The 21,857-nt window shown below is 39.6% G+C and overlaps 1 protein-coding gene across 2 annotated transcripts in view; it reads left to right on the top strand.

Moving 5' to 3' along the window:
- mgll (monoglyceride lipase) overlaps window positions 1–21,857 on the top strand; it is a 55,881-nt gene that overhangs the window by 25,319 nt on the left and 8,705 nt on the right. For both annotated transcript variants that reach the window (XM_046055783.1, XM_046055782.1), the window contains 3 exons: window positions 9,727–9,863; window positions 18,171–18,281; window positions 18,785–18,874. In XM_046055783.1, the coding sequence (XP_045911739.1) occupies window positions 9,727–9,863; window positions 18,171–18,281; window positions 18,785–18,874 (338 nt within the window). The remainder of the gene's footprint in view (window positions 1–9,726; window positions 9,864–18,170; window positions 18,282–18,784; window positions 18,875–21,857) is intronic.

Here is a 21,857-nt window from a genome sequence, read left to right as displayed (position 1 = left end):
TTGCCAGAAATTAATTGCAGCCTCTACTGATTGACTGAAAGGTAGTTTCTGCCTCAAAATGACTTGATTTCATTCAGAAGAGTTATATTTGACAGATTATAAAAACCGAAATCGTCCCCCTTTTTTATTTCATAATAACATACTGACCACCAAACCAGAAATGTCCCCGATTTTCGTTTCAGAAATCAGGTCACCTTACCATCAGACCAAACAGATTCAGATGATGTCGAGTAAAAACACAGTGAACATTAAAGAAGCTGGAGAAATACAGAGAAAGTCACGTTAGCTTGCCGGCTAACGCGGAGCAGTAACTAACATTATCCAGTGCAAAGTTGTAACATTATCGCTTTCCACATTAGTTCACCAACTAAAGCGACCTATATAACTATCCTGTGTACCACTGGTATTATGTCCAATTGTTGATTTAGCCTGCAAAAATTATGTAACGGTAAAAAGCAAATGTGGAGCGATTTGTTTACTAGCCTGTGGTAATGCAGGCAGGGTAGCCAGCTAACGCTACATTAGCTCGGACCTGCCGCTGTTTGCTTCGTAACGTTCAATTTAGATCGGTCGCTGTAACTAACATGACCCACATAATATACAGTACTGCAACAAAAAAGCGACAGCAACACAGAGGAAGAGCCATCCACTAAATCTACAGTAAAGTTACAGTCTAACTGTTAGTGTGACACAATCTCATTATAATATTCAATCCAGCTCACTAACCGTTTCCTTTTCATCCAACACGTTTAGCCGTGCTGACATTTCTGAGCCTCCGATGAAAGATACACAAATAGTAAAGATAGTTACTGAAAGCAGCAGGCGAGCTAACAACGATGTAGCACATCGGCTAAATGCAGTAAATGTAACGTTATCATGTAACGAGCATGGATTAGTTCAACCTCAAGCTGATAAAAACATTACTGTAACGTTGCAGTGGGAGTTTAACTGAGTTTCCACCATGTTGTGTGAAGCAGTCTCCCTGCCTGTCTATAGCCGCTCTTACTTTGCCTTTTTTTCGGGAGTACTGTGCCAATATGCCTGTGTCTCGCTGCGCTGAATGAAAGGTACGGAGCTGGTGTTGATCTGCTTCTGAGCTTAGAAGGTTGAAGTAACAGAATCTGAATATGTCTAAGTGACTCCATGCTGGTGTTTCTGCTTTTATTGCAGGATCTCTGTATGAAAGCGGTTGTGTTTTGGATTATGCTCGCTCATGAGTTCAAGCGAGCAGGTATACGAGCACACACCTGGTTACAATCTTAAAAACGCACCACTACTGTCTGCTGAAAACTACATAATGCTCCTTTAACAATTATCTGTTCATCAACCTCCACTTATGGGTGCCCACAGCAGGAGGTAAAGTTGTTCAGAAATACATTAATACATACAATTGTTTTAAATATTTAAAGATTAAGAAAATTTAAATTATTAGTTAATCAAAAAATAATAATAAAGAGATGTCAATAATGAAAATAATCATTAGTTGCTGCCTAAATTCTGTTACCATATGAGTTATCATCACTACCTGACCCATGGTAACACCTTAATGCATCTATGAGACAATATGATGACTGTTACTCTGATTTTCTCGCCAGTAAAATCAGTTGCCTCCTTCGGCCCACTTATATGTAAATCTTATTCCTACGGTAAATAAGATGAGTCAGCTGGGTTTTCAGAAGTACAACATTGATAGGTCTTCTTATTTGGTGCTGGCTTTGTATTATAATCAACTCTGAAATCCAACTAACTTACTACCAAGAACATCTGAAAAAAATATTCATATCAGGAGAACATGTCAATCCCAACTCGTCACAAATGGACATTTGGTCAAGACCCCTTGGTGTCACTGGCTACCCCGTTAGTGCTATTTCAAGTTAACCAAAATACATGTGCTACATCCGGTTTGGTTAGGTTTAGGCACCACAACTACTTGATTAGGTTTAGGAAGAGATCATGGTTTGGGTTAAAATAAGTATGTTTGTACATAAGTCAAGTAACGTAACTTTAGTTAGTTACATTAATCACATACGTGATGTAGCTTACAAAGCATAACTTGAGTTAAAAACCTGTTTCCTGGGTGAAAGTACGTGTTTGTTTGACCCACCAATCCAGCTCAACCGCATCTCTATGCGGACTTTTTAGCTCTTTACACTACGTCACCTAACATTGACCTGACATATTATGCTTGTAGCACTGGAACATTACCCTTAAGGGGTGCCCAGTGTGTTAAAAGTGACGCCAAGGTGTCTTGACCAAGCATCCATATGTGAGGACTTTTTTGATGATTCGTCCAGTAATACAGCACTGGATCTGTGTTCCACAGTGTTTGTGTCTTTTTGTGTCAGTTGTCTGAATGGTGTGCTCGCATGTGAATATCTGACTCTGTGTGTGTGTGTTTAATCGAGTGTTATACCAAAAGATGTGTATTCAGTGGAGTCTGAGGTGATTGATCCAGCGCGGTAGGGGATATAGTGTGCATCGATCTTTGTATTTTGGAGTGCTCCATCACTCACTGCTGATGTTATTGGACATGGATTTTCATGCTGTGATGATTGCTTCAGTATTAAAGCAGAGAAAAATATATACTGTGAAGACATCCTTATGTATACTGCAGTGCACACATATACAGTATTTAGAAATACACACACACACACACACACACACACACACACACACACACACACACACACACTTAAGATTATAGAGTGAGAGCAGAAGGTGTGAGCTGTACATTGTGAATGTTTAGGAGCTCAGTGGTGTTATTGGTTCAATGGTTGCTATGGCAACATGCCTCACCTCTAAGCCGCTGCTGCAGAAAGCATGAGGAGAACACACACACACACAAAATATGAATGCATACACTCTCCTCTCATCTACCAGTCACATTTCTTTCTCTTCTGTCTTCTTGTCTTTGTCTCTCATCCTCTCACTCGTTCTTCCCTCATGTCTTTGTCTTTTCTCTCCACAACTGGTGTCTTCTTTTCACTTCCTCACTTTTTTGTTTATTTCGTTTCTTTTTCTTCTTCTTCCTTGTTATCCTGTTCTTCTTCCTCTTTCCTAGGGCTTTCCTAGGGCTGGGCAAAGATTTTTTTGGTTCACTTTTGGCTTTGGATAGACTAACTGAGAAAATGATTATTTTGCTGCATTCTGTTTCGCAATGATATTCTCATTTTGTTTTGTGTTATAAATCACCCATCTTAGGATGGGTTAAATTAAAAAAATTTCCTGACAGGGATCAATAAAGGATAACTTAAGTTAAATCCAGCGCACCCCTTTTCTTTACAGTGGTGTATTATACCACCCTAAACTCTCAGCCAAGCTGTGGTATGTTTAGTGCAGATCGCTGCAGTCAAGTGAGCCATCGTCATTGTCATGCTAGCTGCTGCAAGGATTTTAATGCTCGTCTATTTGTGCTGTTATGGTACCGGTGCTTGGAGCTGCCAAAAAGCGTGATAGTGGCATTTTAACAGGCCTTTCTCACGTTTTAAATGCAAAATTAAAACGACATTATAATACACATCATATATTATATACATTTTTATATTATTATTAAGACATTTAGTTTTTGTTTTCATTTGAATGAAATTTCAAGGGAATCCATTGCATTTTTTAAATAAATGCATTATGTTTAAGTCAGTGAGTAATTATGTAAAATAATTGTGATCTTAATATTGACCATAATAATCGTGATTATGATTTTTGCTATAATCAAGCAGGCCAACTCTCGCCCTCATCCAGGGATACATTCTAAGTTCCTCACTCTTTTATCCTCACTTGACCCGGAAATCGAACCGGTCTGCCATCATGAAGGCTGTTGAGGAGTGAATAAGGATCTGTTGTTATACATTCATGCCAATAAAGCTGATTTGAATTGAATTGATCTCTGAAGACACAGGTAACATGGACCTTTGCAGAAGTCTTTCACCGGAACAAGACACCCCTTTATTGGTTTGGATGATCTGATACTACATCACTACAGTTTTAGCTGAAGTGGTGAGACAGAATGAACTTAAGTTTTAGATTATATAAATTTTATAAATGTTATCAATAAATGTAGATGCAAATAATGATTACATTTTAAAAACACCTTGCTACCATTAGACATGGTTCAGGTGCATTCAACAACACTGCCCTGTTGGTGGTAATTCTGCACTGTCATTAATATTTGGACAGTGCCTAAATGGACAAATTCAAATTCCAAACATTACAGAACATCAGTAATGGTCATCCCTTTAGATGATGGTGCTGAGAAATGGACGCAAATTTCTCCAACTAAATACAGACAAGACTGAGATAAATACGTTTGGATCACAGAAAGAAAGACAAAATATTGGCTCTAACCTTAACTCCCTGTCTCTCATTACTAAGAGTCAAGCCAGAAACCATGGCGTTATCTGGACTCAGATTTAACTTTCAATTGTCATATCAAATCCGTCACTTCGTCTGCTTACTACCATCTAAAAGACATTGCTAGTACTCAGAAGGAGTACTGTCCAAGAAAGACCTAGAGAAAGCGTTCAAACACATTTATTTCCTGTAGATTGAATTCCTGCAATGGTGTATTCACAGAGCTTTCAAACAAGGTTCTTAAGCAACTCCAACATCCAGAACGCCACTGCCAGGGTCCTGAGGAAAACTAGGAAATACAACCACATTACACCAGTTCTAAAATCCTTACACTTACTACCAGTTAAATATATCTCTGATAAGCTTGTACCATACAAACACAAGAGAACCCGTGGCACATCTGGGACTAGCCTACTGGCAGAGTCATTTTATTTTACTTTAATCTCTAGCCTACTGATTGCCTATACTTTTGCACTTTTTAAAACTTTTTGTAAATATTTTACCTTTTGATATGTATATACGTTTTGTTTGTTTTTGTACCCTGTCAAGCACATTGAACTGCCCGGTGGCCTGTACTACGAAGGGAGTTCAACCTACTCAGGGTTATCAGGCAAACTCAGGTTTAACAAACTCTGACTGCCTACACCGGAGTTAAACGGTACTACGACAGTGGATAAGATGTTGGTTAGTTGAGTCGGTGTTAACTTACTTGGAGTTGGTGCGCTTTCGCATAAAAGGGTTGTGTTCGGCCGTGCAGGCAGAGTTTTTTTCGCTACGGCGCATGCTCCGTATTTCTCCAGAAGAATGCACGTTGATAGTGTCAGGAAATTATGAATGTAAAGACAAGTTAACGGCTAAATCTATCTAAAATAAATATCGCGGCGGCCGACAAAGCCAGGGAGTTTTGTTGGCATTGGATTGAGTAAAAAATTATCTTCACAATGTTCTTGTTGTAGTTCAAATCTGTATTATGTGTTTTATGGGCTTTTATGGGCTTCTTTTATGTGTAATATGGTTAAGATGTAAAAAGGTACAACTGTAGCCTAATGGGGGGGAAAAAAGGAGGTAATAATCCAAGACAAAATTTATTTTTCTAGATAAATCTACAAGTAAACAACTTTAATATTCTCTGAAATTATAGTCACACATTTATGAGAAAAACTTAACTTTGCAAGGCTGCAACATCACACAAGTCTGCCGTGTAGCCTATTATGCATGCAGTTATTTTAGACTAGATAAGCAATCGGATTTAGGATTTGAGGAAATACCTGTGAGTTTAGCCCACAATAACTATCATGCACCTTAGAGAGTTTGCTGTGGATTGGGCGTATTCAGAAGAAAACACCAGTGATTGTTGATTTTTTGTGACTTTAATTTTCCAATTTTTGTTCTTGTAAAATCGGATATTAACCCTCACCCTGGCTCCGTATTTTTTGTACACGTAAAACAGACAATCTAAATATATGAAGACACTGAATTCAATTATTACAGATGGGCTACATCTAAGAAACTGTCCGTAAATGAAGTAAATAACTTCATTTCAGCTGAAGGAACAAATCAGAATGAAATCTAAACATATTTTTATCATATTAACACTGAGAACAGATGGGGCGTGTAGTCCACGTGCAGGGTAACCTCGAGTTAACCACAAACTAAACATCCATCCATCCATCGTCAACCGCTTATCCTGCAGGGTAACCGAGTTAACCACAAACTAAACATCCATCCATCCATCGTCAACCGCTTATCCTGCGTACAGGGTCGCGGGGGGCTGGAGTCAATCCCAGCTGACATCGGGCGCAAGGCGGGGTACACCCTGGACAGGTCGCCAGTACAAACTAAACATGCGTGTGTGTGTGTGTGTGTGTGTGTGTGTGTGTGTGTGTGTGTGTGTGTGTATAATGGTAAACAAGTGAGCACCTGGGATTGGACCATTCGAGTTGATTGCTGCCATTGGGATTGGTCCAATGGATAACAGCACACCTTTTAACCCCCAGCTGACAACAATATGTCTCTTCACTCTGCCACTTCCAACTGTGTGTCAGCCTCTTGCTCTGTGTTTTGTTTTGGGAAAGTAGAGAAACTGCTGTTTGTATGGCTCAGTGATGCGGATTCAGTGACCTTAGTGATGGCTCATTGTAAATAGATTGATCTTTGTAAGTAGGAATCTGTAAATACTGAGCACCCAGTAACAGGTAAAGTAAGAGTGAGAAGCCCTTTTAGTTTTGGAATGTTTTTTCTCCTGTTTTATTGTGTAGGATCCTAGGTGAGAGTTTTGCATCTTTACATTTGTGTTTTTATGTTAATAAAGTTCAGGGCTGTTTAGAGATCTTCTGTTTATTGGGCGTGGTGTTACTGACGGTTGTAGGCAGACCCAAGAGCGGACACAGATCACAACAGGTGGTAGTAAAAGTAACAGACTTATTGCAAAAGGTGAAGTTGATGAACTGGTTGTTAAGGCAGGGGGTAGGTGGCAGGCAGGCAGGTTGTTTGCGAGATTCAGCTAGTGATAGTGGTGATGAAGAAGACAGCATGGCGATATCTGGGGTGTACGCAAGAATGCTGGTACACAGGAAAAAACACATTAGAACAAGTCACGGGAAGTATAGCTTCTACTAGTATGTAGACACTGGAGTATAAGAGACCGAGAGCACTGTACCACATAGGGTTTGCAACAATCTGGCGACAAGCAGTAGAAATCCAGGAGTATTTAACCACGTGGATGAAGACGTGATTGTCATCAGCTGTGCTGCTCCGCCAGGTGCCTGGAATGAAGCCACGCACTTCCACTTATACACCAGACGAGGAGGAACAAGGGAAAACACAGAAAAATCCCAGAGCCGCTGACTGTGACACATGGCTCATTTCTGAAGATAAATAAAACTGCTACTTTGTCATTTTGACGCATTCTTTTGAATTGGCCTTACTTGGCAGTGGGAAGACTGGGGGGGACGTGCCTCTTGTTATGTCTAGTTTAACCCTAAATTAGGGACACCTTGCCTTTGTTGCAACAAATCATTTAGGCTAGTTAACGTCCAGCAGACATTGCATTGTGCTGCAATAGTGCATCATGCATTGGTATTTATCCTAGCTCTTATCAGACACTATCATTGATAAATAGTTAAATTTAGTTGCCAAGGTATCAGAAGATTAATTGCCTATTGTCTTATGAGTAAATGTGTAAAAGTAACTCAGACATAATAAGAAACACATGACAAATCCAAACAAAACAGTCCAGCTAAGAACTCTTCCCATCTCTTTTATTTGGCTTACTAGTTTAATAAAATCTAGTTGTTTTCTGGGGGAAATTATCCTGTAGGATCTTTGTACATTGTGTTTTTCTCCTTAATTCACTTTTCAATCAATTTTACTGCCTCAGTGTTTAGTTTGAGTCTTGCCCATTTCCTATTTTATTTTGGTAATTGTGTGTCTGGTGTCCTTGTCGTGCTTTGTTTGTTGTCTGGCATGATTCCTAATGTGTTTCATCTGTTCGTTCACCCCACCAGCTTGTGTGTGTGTGTGTGTGTGTGTGTTGGTATTTATAGTCTTCATTTCCTTTAACTCTTTGCCAGATCATTTTCGTTCATGTCTTGTGTCGTTCGTGTCCTGTACGTCTGCCAGAACCCATGCCTGTTTGTTTGTTGTCTATGATTTTATATTCATATTCTTCACCTGCCGGTCATTTTGGATGATTGTTCTTTCTTTTGTCAATGGATTTTGGACATTTACGTTAAACAGCTTTGTAGAGACAAAGCTGCCCGTCTCTATGGACGGAGCTCCCAAGCATCGCATAGACAGAGTTGCACAACGTCACAGAGACGGAGCTGCCCAGCAATTCAGAGACTATGTTGTCCTGACTGGTTTCCAATCTGCAGTTCAGCCAACTCCTGTTTGTGTGTCTATTCAGTGGCCCGGCTGACTCCTACTCCCTGTGTCCAGTCAGCGGCCTAGCTGACTCATGCACCTCATATGCACTCAACGGTTCGTCTGACTCCAGTTCCTGCTGCCAAGCCACATGCAACTCTGTGACCTTGCTGAGCAGCTTCCCCATCTTGTCCTTGCTAAGCTGCAATTGACTTTGGCTCCTGTGCTGCAGCAGATCTCTGGGTCAGAACTGCAGCATTCCCCTGTTCCTAAACATCAGCAATCCACTGGCCCTGTTGAGCAGCTTCCTTGACCTGTCATTGTTGAGTTGCTTTCTGCTGACTCTGCTACATTAGTCCCCAGACTCTGTTGTGCAGCCCCCCCCTTCCATGCTACAGCTAAGTCCAGTCGAGCTGCAATTGACTTTGCAGTGTCCAACGTAACACTTTTTCCCCTACTGGCCCTTCGCGACAGTAAAGCAGAGTTTCACTGGCCCCTTTGCTTATTTTTACTGGCCTGAAAAAAAACATGTTTCCATAACACGGTTTACTTTTTTAATCGAATATAAATTGTATTGATTTATTCAAACAATAAATAACTGATTGATTTTCTCATAACATTGTAAAGATTTTAATGTACATTTTTTTTTATTTGATTTTCCCATGAAAACGTGTTTCCTGTAAAAACACAAAGATAGGGAAGGACTTCGCTTACACTAGCAAATAGTGCTGAATCTGTGTTATGCCCCCCACCGGGCCATGCACACTCTGTGTGAACACGGAAGCTGGAATGGGACCAAACACAGCCTCCAGGAACGACAGAGGCCAGTTTGACGATAAAGAATACAGTGCCAAGGTGGCTTTCTTGCTGGGTTTGGCTCTTGGCACCCCAGGGCTGAGCTAGCTGACTCAGCTACTTGCACGGCTAACCGAGCTAACTAACTACAGATTCAGACAGATACAGTTAGCAGCAGTTAGCGGTTTAGCAAAAAGTTAAGCTATCTGTCCATCAAAAAACTCTGTAAATCACCTCGGTACTGTATTCCCCGTTCACTGGGACCATAACATAACAGTGTTTTGTGTGATACAACAAAATATTGGAAATAATGATAAGCTAAAAATTGTTTTAAATCCATCTGGAGTGTATGAACTCTTTAGGAAAGCTGTCCAGAGATAGTGTCTCTTCCTTTTCTTATATTGCTAGTTTATAGTTTCAGTCAATCCTTAAAATATGAAGGAGAAGGAATGACATAAAAATGCCTTAAAATATCTGTCTTTGCAATTCTAAGTATGGTATTCATTGGTGTGCTGTTATGTGTCTGCTTTTCTGTTTAGTCTTTGTGTTGTTTTTCTCTGTCTCTCAGCTTCAGCTGTTCAAGCGTTATGTTTAATAGCCTGCTAAGAAGAATTCGACTGGTATTTGACTAGGAAAATCTTCAAGGGCAGCCCTACCCCTGAAATATCGTAGCAGTACCAGTTTCCTCACACAGGTCTTCTTTGCTCTTTCCCTCCTCAGTTGGCCATGGTCAAAGTGAAGGAGACAGGATGAACATCAAAGACTTCCAGATTTACATCAGAGACTCCCTGCAGCACATTGACCTGATGAAATCCCGTCACCCCAACCTGCCTGTATTCATCGTGGGTCACTCCATGGTAAGACATGCGGTATTTTCTTGATAATTGCAAATTAAACTGGGATTTATGGGTAAGTCTTTGGATTTTATTTTTATTTCTATCTCAAATGATAACTCCAAGTAAAGTGAATTCCTTGCACTCGGCGAGGCCTGTTTTGTTTGGTGTAAAATCACGTAATATTGTTTTGTAGCGCCTGTTACAGTGTGCTTGACACGCACAGAGAGGGACAGCTGCATGAAATTGAAGGGCCCCATTCAAGCACAGAAATGAAAAATACAGAGATTGGTGTTAAGAGGTTTTCTGCGACACAGTGACATTCAAACGAAAGAAATGGCAAATACTCTTCTTTCAGTACAAAGTGGGTTTATGTCCCAAAATAATCAGCCATGAAAAACTAGAGTGCATGGTGTGCTGCTCAGAACTGGATGAAATCTGGATTAAATAACAAGAATAACAAGAAAAACACAGAGTCAGGGTGTTTTAATATTATGCGCACTTTCAAAAACAAACTGTATATTGCAGTACAATACTTTTTGTAATTTTAATGACATTTTATCTGGTTTGTCTTGGTCCTAGCACCAGATACATTGTTTCTGTGTGATTGTGCCAAATTCCACATTTTATCTGCAAACAATTCAGGGAAGATTTGCTATTATGCTGTTATCTCTTCTTAGAAAACTCCTGCTTACCATTTACACAGTGACATATTCTGCACAGCCTGCAGCTGCTGTTCAACGAAAACCTTCAACAGAGGAGTTACAGGTTCAGTGACCTGCGTGAAGTCAGTGTAGCTGTATTTGTTGACGAAGAGGAAAGAGCGCTCACTTTCCGCAGTCAGTCCAGGAATCTATGTAATGTTCTTCTAACCTTTGGGGTCAGTGACTGTGTGTTATTAATCACCTTTATCCTCATTATATCAGAAAATGTCAGGTTTTCACAAGTATTACAATTAAATACAGCAGTAGGTCTCCTAATAGGTTCTATGTACAAACATTTTCTTTAGTGAGAGAGAGCTGCATTCGAGGACTCTTTTCATTATTCATGAATCCATCAGTTGAGCAGTGAGTTACATAAGGAGATGCATATGCTGGTTATCTTAGCTTAGCAGAAGATTGGAAGTCTGTTTGGAATTTTGAATGCCCTTCAGAACTCTTCAAAGTAAAAGCTCTCAATAAACTCAACATGAAGCATTGCTGCAAAAAACGTTCTCGCGCTTTTATTTTGGAGGCACAATCACTCAAGAGGAAGTGATTGTGTGAGTAACTGTTGCTATCATGACTGAGATCTATTTCCGCACTAGCTGCTATCAATTTATTTATTTTTTCTGATATCAAAGCAATTGGACCACGGGCCAGATATTATTGTTATTAGTGTTACTTCCACAAACCTCTAGGCTAGCTTTGTGCTAAGCTAAGCTAACAGGCTGCTGGCTGTTGTAGTATTTTTAATGTAGGCTACAGAAATGAGAGTGGTATCAATCTTATCATCCAACACTAGTAGTAGTTCCCAAAACTTTGAATCTTTGCTTTAAAAATCTTCCACCACCCAAGGTATAATCTGCAAAGTATTGTCAGACCAACAGTACTTAACCCAAAGATATAAAATTTGCAAAGATACAGACAGAGAAAAGCACCAAATCCTTATATTTGAGAAGCAAATGTTTGGATTTTTGGATTATCAATTAATCAATTATCAAATTATTGAAATTATTGTAACTATCTCTGGTCGAACAACAGTAGCTGGGCAGTGACCTTGAGTATTGTTGTCACAATGAGGTTGCCAGGAAACCAGTGCTTCAGCCAGAGGCACGCCGCACACAAGTACTGTTATATACCTCCAAAACGCAACTCACCCTAAAACACAGATTGTTGTTCTCACATTCAACTTTTATATGGATTTTGGATAGATTTTTTTACCTGTTTCCAGGATTGTTTCCTGCCGACTCTGCCTCCATACTGTAATATTTAGTTATATTGATTGTGCTGCAAACTATTTTGTGCCGTGAACAGGGTTTAACATAAAGCATGCTTAATAGTTGGAAATGCAAAAACATATTTTATAAATTATAAATGTCCCATTTCCTTGAGATTCCCTTTAATTGCTTCAGAGCTTTTATCAGCTGAATTAAAAACAAATAAATAAATTCTGGAGTTAAATTCAGTGTAGACAGCATCAAAGACTTTCACACGTGGCTTTATGAAAATCTACAGACACACAGTTGAACTAGAATTGAGGAAAATTATGCCTGGACACAAAGCATAAAGGCCAGCCAGGGAACTATTTTTAACTGATCAGTTTATTTAGTTTTTCACAGAGCTGCATTCAGTATCACAGCCTGCTGTGCTCTGTGACCCACAAAATGACCCACAGAACAAATGATTACTGTCAGTTATGTAGGTCCAGTCAATGTGTACTCCTTTGAGCTTGTCTTTTGTTGGATGAACAAGTTGCTGAGAATCTTTATTCATACAGGACGCACAAAGATATTGCACTAATATCTCGTGTTATATAAGTAAGAAGCTGACTGTCACAAAACATGAAACAAAAGATTCTTTGAATAGCATGCAGCCAGCACCACCTGTAAGTCATTTCAAGCTAAACACGATAACACAGTTTTTAGTATCTTAGCTCACAGCTGGAAGCTTCATTTCAAGCAGGGAACACAGAGGATAAATGCAAATTCATTACAGAACTGTTCTGCTATGAGAAGTGCAGAGCTTGTTATCTCGCAGCACAGCAGTGGTTCAGTGGGCATGTTGGATTCACTGAATTCAATTCATTCAGTGGGCATGTTGGATGTTGCTTTGTGGAAACATTTGATCTACATTATTTGAAAATACATGTCTCTTTTTGCGCTTGTTAAGGAAAAGTTGGCAGAAGAAGTACTTAAGACAACCCTTGTTAGTTAGTAACTGTGTGTATTGAGGTATAATTTTTACAAGCTTTATATGTTGTAAGTTTTGGGTTTATTTATGTCAGTGTTGTATACATACTGTATTAATGCTTTGGCTCAGTAATAAGTCATTAATAAGAATAAATTTTGCTGACAAATGCAAACATTTACAACAGCAAACTTGATGGTATGTTATGGTGGCAGAAACCTTAATTAAAAACTTTTTAACACCGACCTGATGGCTTAGAAAGTGGGAAACCCATTCAATTTCATGACTGACTGATCTGCAGAATTGGTGGCTACTTAGAAAGCGAGAAAACCATGGGTACTTTATTGATTTACCACATTGTTTGATGATTTATTTTTTATAGCATATGTTTGCTATCAAAACATCTCTTTTCATGATAGAAACATTTTTATGGCTTCAGACAATCAGAAGCCATATATAGTATGTCCATCATTGTTTTTCTACTGTTAAAATATTATTTCCTGCTTTGGAGTGTTTTACATCAGACTGTCCACCACTCAAAACAACACCTTCTCCTTGTAAATGAGGTCATATTCAATGGCGTCTGTTTGGCTTTTGGATCATTTACACAAAACTATGTAAATCATGAGTCTGTTTTTTAAACCTTTCATGGCTGATGCTTTAGTATGCAGCAGTACTGTATTCATTTGAAGACTGAGGTTGTGTTCAAAACAATCTAAGGTTGTAGGAGCACAGACGCAAATCTTTTTGTGTAAATTATCTGGGATCTCAGATGGAGGTTAAGCGCCTGTTTAGACATCCAAGTCTATAAATATTACAGCAGAGCAGACCAAAGTCCCAATAGCACCTCCTTCCTTTCTTCCTTCTGCCCACATCCTTGTCTCATACCCTCTTCCCTGTTTTCTCTCTCTGTTCTTTCTGTCAATCCCACCATCTGTGTCATTTCATCAGATGTTCATTTTGTGCTGTCATGTAAGCCAGTCCACCTGTCCTACCATCATCTCCTTTCATTTCTTGTCATCTCTTTCCTCCACAGTACCTTTCTTCTTCCATTTATTTGTTTTGCTTTCATTTTCTTTTCTCATTTTCTTTCTTTTTCCTCCTTTCATCCTAGTTCATATTTGTCAACCCTGTCCTTTCTTTTTCATAGCCTTTCTTGCTTTTCATCTCGACTCTCTGTCCCCTGGAAACAAATAAAACCCAGACTTAAAGTTTGGGAAACCCTACCCACGTTTCTACAGGCCTCATTTCCTACCAGTGTTGTGACTCCTCATCCTGTTTCTATTAGCCTGTTCCTCTTCTCCATTTGTATGAATCTCTGGTTAACGGGGCCGGGATGACGCAAAAACCACAAAACAATGGAAACCACCTGTGGATTCTACACTGTGTGATCCAATGATAACATCCTGAGGAGACTGTGAAGCAGTTAGCCAAGGGGGGGCTAGTGTCCCCCTTTGCGAGTCACAAATACATAATCTTAATATACTTGTAAGTTGTGAGTAATGAGAGATAGATAGATATACAGATATATATATATATATATATATATATATATGAGCCATATATGAGTCATTGTGTCACACACTCTGTCTTTCACATTGACCTTAAATTTGCCAGCAATCATTAGATAGATTCCAAATAAAGATGGTACCCAGAGGATGAATTCTAATGATGGTGGTGATGACCTGACTTTTCATCTAGAACCACCTGCAGGTCAAAGTTTTCACATATCCAGTGAAATATCTCAACATCCACTGTATGGATTGGCACAAAATTCATGGATGCCAGAGAATGCATCCCAAGGACTATGGAGATTTTTCTTTTTTCTGTCTTTATTTACTTTTAGCACCATCATCAGATTGCAATACAGAACTAATTTATCGCCAAATACTCGTAAAACTATTGACATTCTCATCCATGTGACCATAATTTACTAAATACACATCATGTTGTACTGAAGAAGACTTAAAACTAATGATTGAGATCATAAAATCTGTTTTCTGAGATAATAAATCTGGTAAGAGGTAAGGTCAATTTACTATTATTTGTAATGGAACCGGACTTCTTTTTGCCACCAGAGGAGTCGCCTCCTGCTGGCCATTAGAAAGAATGCAGGTTTAAAGAGGTGGTATTATGCTTTTTGGCTTTTTCCCTCTCCTTTATTGAGTTATATACCTTCTTTGTGCATGTTATAGGTTTGCAAAGTGAAAAGGGCCAAAGTCCAGCCCAAAGGGAGTTCCCCTCTCCTACAGAAAACCCTGCTCTGAACTGCCTGAAAACAGCTCGTTTGTAGTCCAGCCTTTACTTCCCTTCCTTGTGATGTCACAAGTATATACGTAATAATGTTCACCAAGCGACTAGTCTGACACGCCCTCAGGAACACAGTTGGAAAAACACTGAGCTGTAGCACACCTCTCCTCTCCCTTCCAAACACTAGCTACCCTCCAGGCAGTCAGTGGACATAAAGTTGTTACTGTGATGTAGAGACAGAGCTCAGTTAAAACTTTATGGATGAAAGACACTTTTGTTACCACTCTGAAACTCTTGCTCCCGTCCACATTTCCAAGCTGGTCGGCAACATGTAGCCTACAGCTGAATTGAAGCTTTTCTCTGCTTCTGATTGGCTATTACTGGCCTTTCGCTGACCTGCCCTTCTCTGCTTCTGATTGGCTAGTAGTCCGAACTGCTCATGTACAACTCCCAACACAGATCATTTAGAGACAGGATGTATTAACGAAGATGCTAAAACGAAGCCTTCAACACACAGGGTGAAAAGAGAAGCTGCAGCAATGTGCAGTATGAAAAAAAATATGGTGTTTTTTTGAAAATTAAACCATGTAAACCTGTTCTGGTACAACCCCGAAATAGGATTTTGAACCTGAAAATGAGCATAATACCACCTCTTTAAGTTACCTCCCCAAGTGTGAACAATGTAGTTTATAAAAGCCAGCAATTAAAAAAAAAAAATTGAGTACACAATATTATACAAATACACTATAACAGGGAGTCATAGTATTAAAGACAATTAGTCTCACTTGCTCAATTTCTTATTGTTTCCACAAGCTAAACATTAAAGCAATCTGCCAAAAATTTTGTACTTTATTATTACCTGCTTACCATCAATTAATTATTAGAACTCTTATTTTTTTACTCCATGTTGCTTACTGTAACATACAATGGGACTGTTAACTGTTGATTCTGCTAGCTAATACTACTAGATTAATACTGAAGCTTCCTGTCACTGGTGTGGAAACAGGCATACCAATTTGTCCTAATTTACACTAATGAAGATCAGAGTTTATGTTTAAAAATGTTTCCATCATTAGCATTTACCTAATGTAAAACAGTACAGCGTCACAGATCTACAAGCATAACTGTAAATTCTTTGTCTTGTTAAAAAAAATTATTAACTAAGTGGATAATTACCATATATAATTTTGAAAGCGCTGCATGCTGATGTGAAGTAATTTTTTTATCATTTCCCAACTTTTTCACAAAACATCTAAACACGAGGAAATAAAATATGAAATCATTTAAAATGTCAAAATAAATTACAGTAATTTCTAACTTCTGTGTCAGATACTACACACTGACTATTTCACAGTTTTCTCTGCATCGTATTTGGTTAATCCATATTTCAAGAATTGTAGGATTTTTTCCAGTGTTGTATTAGCTCAAGGGAATGCTGACAAATGCCTTCAGCTTTGGCTCCTTCTCACTCTTCCAGCATTTATGGCCAAGGCTCATCTGTCCTTCTTCCTTAGTGCCAGAGTTTTATGTAATTGTTTTTCATAGTTAGGGCCTTCAGTGTATTTGTCCATCTTTTCAACTCTCCATCGCTTACTGTATCTATTACTACTTCAGTTTCTTCTCATGCTAAGCCACATTGTGTGCGACCACTTCACTCATTTTGTCCTGTTCATCATTGTTTTCTTTTTACTGAATTATTTGTCCTTGTTGAATTGTTTAAGTGGAGAGAGTTGAATCTGTCCATACCAGTTCTATATTTATGTAATGGGCATTTAGTCTAAATAACAATAATACATGCAATAATGAAACAGCAGCCTAGTTTATATTATGTCCATGTATTAGCTGTTTATTTTATATAACGTCAGTACGTTAGCTCCCCAGGCAAAAGTCCACCCACTGTCAGCGGACAGACAAGATACAATACCAGTATTCATCCTCTCAAAGTTCAGAGTGAGAAAGTGTAAGGAGGCTTCTTAAAGAGCTTCTCTGTCCCAGTCCTCGCTCTCTCTCTTTCTCTCTTATTTTCTTTATTCACACTTATCGCTCTCTATCTCATTGGAGCCCACTACACAAAGTGTGTGTGTGTGTGTGTAATGGCATTACCCAGAATGGGCCTTTTCACCAAATTACATTCAGTCATCTTGTTATATTTAACCAGAAAGCAAATGTGTTGAACCAATCCGCCAGTTTGGCCAGCTTAAATGATGATGAAGAGAAATCTGATTGAGCAACATTTCTGTGAGTGTGTGTCATGGTGTTTACACATGGATATTTCACTTTAGGCTTGTCTTTGAATATGTGGAAAGGAGAGACATGCTAGCCAGCCTCTTTTCCTAACTCTGTGTGGGTTTATGCATGCAGGCAATAGTGTGTGAGTGTGCTTCAGAAAGTGGCATTTTCTGGTGGGAAATGTTTCGTCTTAGTGCCTCTTTCCATGAAGTGAGCCTGTCATTGGCCCCAGCCTGATGAATATTCATACAAGTGACAAAGAACGCTCACATAAACAAAGTTGAAGCCAATTAGTCTCTGGGGGCAGATTCACGAATTCAGCATCACTGTGCTGGTGTGTGTGTGTGTGTGTGTGTCTGTCTGTGTGCACCCCGCACAGACACTTCCACTTGTTGCATATGAGAAGAGAAACCACGACAAAGTAAACCATGGTAAATTGATTTGAGTCTTGGCCGCCGCAAAGCTGGTAATTATCATGGCCCTAAATCACAGGATTTAAATCACAATCCCAAATGTCAGCGTGGGTGCCAAGGTGTGGCCTCGCGCCACTACTTGCTGCAGCTACACAGTGCATGTTGTGCCCTAAGGGCCGTGGGTTCACATTCGCATTTCTCTCACAGTCTATGTAGAACAACAGCAACAAAAGAACAGGGTGGAAATTCACGCCAGCCTAAACAAAAGACGGATTGTTTTATGATCGCCTTGACCTCTGAGAAGTTTTCCCACTGCTCCTCGCATCAGAACCTCTCACGTACTTTGCTAAGACCTTCCCACTCCTGTTAGATGAGAAAGGGCACTCCCTGTTTTCTGTTACAGGGCGAAGAAGTAATTCATATCATCTCCCCCTCAATGAAACATGTTCTTTCTTCAATAAAATAATCCCACCTTCTAGAAAAAGATAAATACCTCATCAATTAAATTTATAGTTAAATAAAAAAATAATTCTGTGCTTTTTCTTATTCAGGGTGGCGCTATCTCTATCCTGACGGCCTGTGAGAGGCCCAATGATTTTGCTGGAGTGGTTCTGATTGCGCCAATGGTCCAGATGAACCCAGACTCAGCCACGCCATTCAAGGTACCACATAATCGCATATCCTCTCATTCTCTCCACTGCTCTTTTATTCTCTCCTTCCCATTCTTTATCTCTGCTCTTTCCTCTCTAATTGAGTTACAGGCAATTACTCAGTTAACCCAGGAGTCAGTCGATACTGCACTCAGCCCAATACTGACACTTTAGTTTGTGTGTTTTGAAAATCAGTACCACTTGAGAAACATTAGCCGTCTCTTGCTGAATCTCAAATAGTGTGTGTGTCGAATTTTCAAGGCCAAATGAAAACCAGTGTCAAAATCTGCATGGGTGGAGAAGAGACTTGTTTTTTCCTGCAGACATAAACAGTCGAAACACACTGGGTGCAAACAGGTGAATTATACAGTACACACTCAAGATTTTATGACTGTATCTCTTTGTAACACTAGGCAGATGGCAAGGAAAAAAAGAGAGAGATAGAAATATTCATCAGGGAATGTGCAAAAAATAAACTGAAGTGCTCCGTGTGTTTTGTTTTTCGCTGTTTGCAGGTTTTTCTGGCGAAGGTTCTGAACCACATGCTGCCAAGCCTCACTCTGGGCTCCATCGACTCCAAATGGGTCTCACGGGACAAGACGCAGGTAGCAGAAAATAGAATTTACAAGGTCTCAAGCGGGAAATCTGCACTAGGGCTGACCCCCAATAGTCGAAGATTCGATGCTTCGATGGGTGGCGCCTGTTTCTGATGCTTAACATCTGATTATTCAGAGAACTATCAGTTTTCTCCCAATAGGTTAATATACAGCCTATTACAATATACATTTCAACGTTTAATGCTGTAAATAAAAAAATGAGCCCCGGCTTCACTGGTGCTGTGCAGAGTTGTCCGCACCTCGTGGGACTCTCGGATAATTTATTAGTTGATGAACCACATAGCACATAGCCGGCTGCTTGAAATAGACCCACGAGGAACCGCGACGTGCATGTAGTTGTCCCGGCAGCATGACATGCACGCAACTCTGCACAAGACCAGAGAGAGAGAGAGAGAGAGAGAGAGAGAGAGAGAGAGAGAGAGAGAGAGAGAGAGAGAGAGAGAGAGAGAGAGAGAGAGAGAGAGAGAGAGAGACCCCTCAGTTTAGCTGGAAATTTACAGTGTCAGTTGAATGAAAAGAGACTTCTCAAGATGAAAGCGGAGCTACCGTGTGTAACCCCACCCCCGCTCGCAATCGCTGCGCACAAAAAAACACACGATTCCACTATCAGTTGACTATAGGCAGGACTTGACGATGTAAATCCTTAGTCGGGGACAGCCCTAATGTGCACATGTGTGAAGTCATGCATCAACTTTTTTGGACAGTCCCAGGATGAAAATCCATCCCACAATACTGTACATAATTTGAATCCTTTCCAAACCGCAGGTGGTTTGCCTTCTTGCCAAGTTTGTCTGTGTGTAATACCGTGGGTGGATTGCATTGTGTTATTTGTGATTATAAAAACAAATGCATGTACTGTGTCACCTACAGGACAAAGGGGTCACAAGGTCTATAACAAAGTTGTGTGATTTAGTTTATGTATGTGTGTGTTCTGTGTGTGTTCACTCACCCACATTGTATAACCTCAAGAGGAACTACAGAAGAAACAACAAATGGCACATATAATGTGTATGTGTACTGGTTAGGTCTGCGTCATTCCTGTGGCTGTACATTTTGACACGACAAAGCTGACCTTTCAGAAACAGTCTGTGATAACAATAGGATCCCACACCCTGCTGCTTCTGCTTCCTACTGTTGGGGGAAGTGTTCAAGGTACAATAATCTATGGACACAATAGCTTCAAACCTCAAACCTGAATCATTGAAAGAAAGCTACATTAAAGATAATTTTTTTCATAAGATAGTTAACAGCAGAACAGAAAGACGGCATGTGAGAAGGGTTCCTGACAGGATTTATTCAGAATTAAAAATAGACTTATACTTGACACAGGTGGTCAGCTGGAGTCTCGCCATAGATGGCTACTGTACAGTGCAGGTTTTGAGTCGTAGTTCAGAGTCAGATTTCACCCGTTGATATCACCACTGCATCATTAGATGGATGTGTCGTACGTGACTGGGACAGATCTTGTTCTAATTATATTCCCCACAGTAATTGAGTTTACATTCTTTCATGTGCTTTGGTCTACGAGATACCATCTTGGTATAATTATCCAATATTTCACAAAAAAAAAGCAAAGATCAGAGAAAAGTACATTCAAATTTTTGTAGCAGAACTGATTTGTTTAATCTTGTGACCATTTGGAGGGGCCTGACCCCTGGATTTGGAACCACTGGCCAACACTTCCTAACAGTATATAAAGTAGTCAATTAGCTCCACCACTAGCTACAACAGTAAAATGCTGCATTGATGCAACAGCATTAAAAATCTAATCATCAATCGACCACCTAGTTATCCTCTCCCTCTTCTATTCTCCACCAGCATGAGACATTTGTAGAAGAATACACAAGCACCCTTTGCTGACAGTTCTTGCAGCCACCATATGGTATTAACATAGCCGCCGCAGCCCAATGTGTAATTACAGTTTTGCAGCGTAATCCCTTCATGTAGAGGCATAAATGAAGCATTAATGTGCATACACAGGGATATAATGTCTGACCAAGCCACTGGGATGCTCCCTTCATGCACAAATCACATAAACAAGCAAATAAGGCACTTTTACAAGAAATTTCAAAGATGCAACTTTGCCTTTCCACAGTGAGATCAAGTGTAGAACTATCGATCCAGAAGATGATTTGTTATATGTATTCAGTCCAACTGCCTTTTTTGTAATGTTATCTCAATTTTGAAGGAAATATTTTGCATTTATGAGTGTCACAACTCTGAACTGAACATGTCGCGTTGTGTTTCATTCATTCATTACTCAAAGCAGCCGCTCATGTGGTTTGAGAGAAGCTGTTTCTGTTAGAGTGGGCCATCAGCTGTGTTTACATACACTGAACAAAATTATAAACGCAACAATTTTGTTTTTGCCCCCATTCATCATGAGCTGAACTTAAAGATCTAAGACTTCCTCTATGCACACAGAAGGCCTATTTTTCTCAAATATTGTTCACAAATCTTTGTCAGTGAGCACTTTTGCTTTTTTCCTTTGCCAAGATAATCCATCCACCTCCCAGGTGTGGCATATCAAGATGCTGATCAGACAGCATGGGTATTGCACAGGTGTGCCTTAGGCTGGCCACGATAAAAGGCCGCTCGAAAATGTGCAGTTCCATCACACAGCATGATGCCACAGATGTTGCAAGCAAGAGAGAAAATGGCCTTTTGTGTACATAGAGAAAGTCTTAGATCTTTGAGTTCAGCTCATGATGAATGGGGGCAAAAACAAAAGTGTTTATAATTTTGTTCAGTGTAGAAGCTGAATATATATGAGTGTGACTTATGTGAGAGCACATTATGGAACTTAAAGTATTCGTGTATCTAATTTAAAGTATCACATCTACTTTATTTTTCTGTGTCCCTCCCTTCCTCTAACTTATATATAGAGCTGATAAAGTTACATTAAGAAAGAAATTAGAAAGAAATGCAGAATTTGAATTAAATAAAAATGTTTGTCATTATTGAAGTATAA

This window comes from Micropterus dolomieu, linkage group LG08 (genome assembly GCF_021292245.1).
Source record: "Micropterus dolomieu isolate WLL.071019.BEF.003 ecotype Adirondacks linkage group LG08, ASM2129224v1, whole genome shotgun sequence".
Lineage (NCBI taxonomy): Eukaryota > Metazoa > Chordata > Actinopteri > Centrarchiformes > Centrarchidae > Micropterus > Micropterus dolomieu.
Note: the sequence above shows the minus strand (reverse complement) of the source record. Positions and strands in the feature narration are given on the sequence as shown.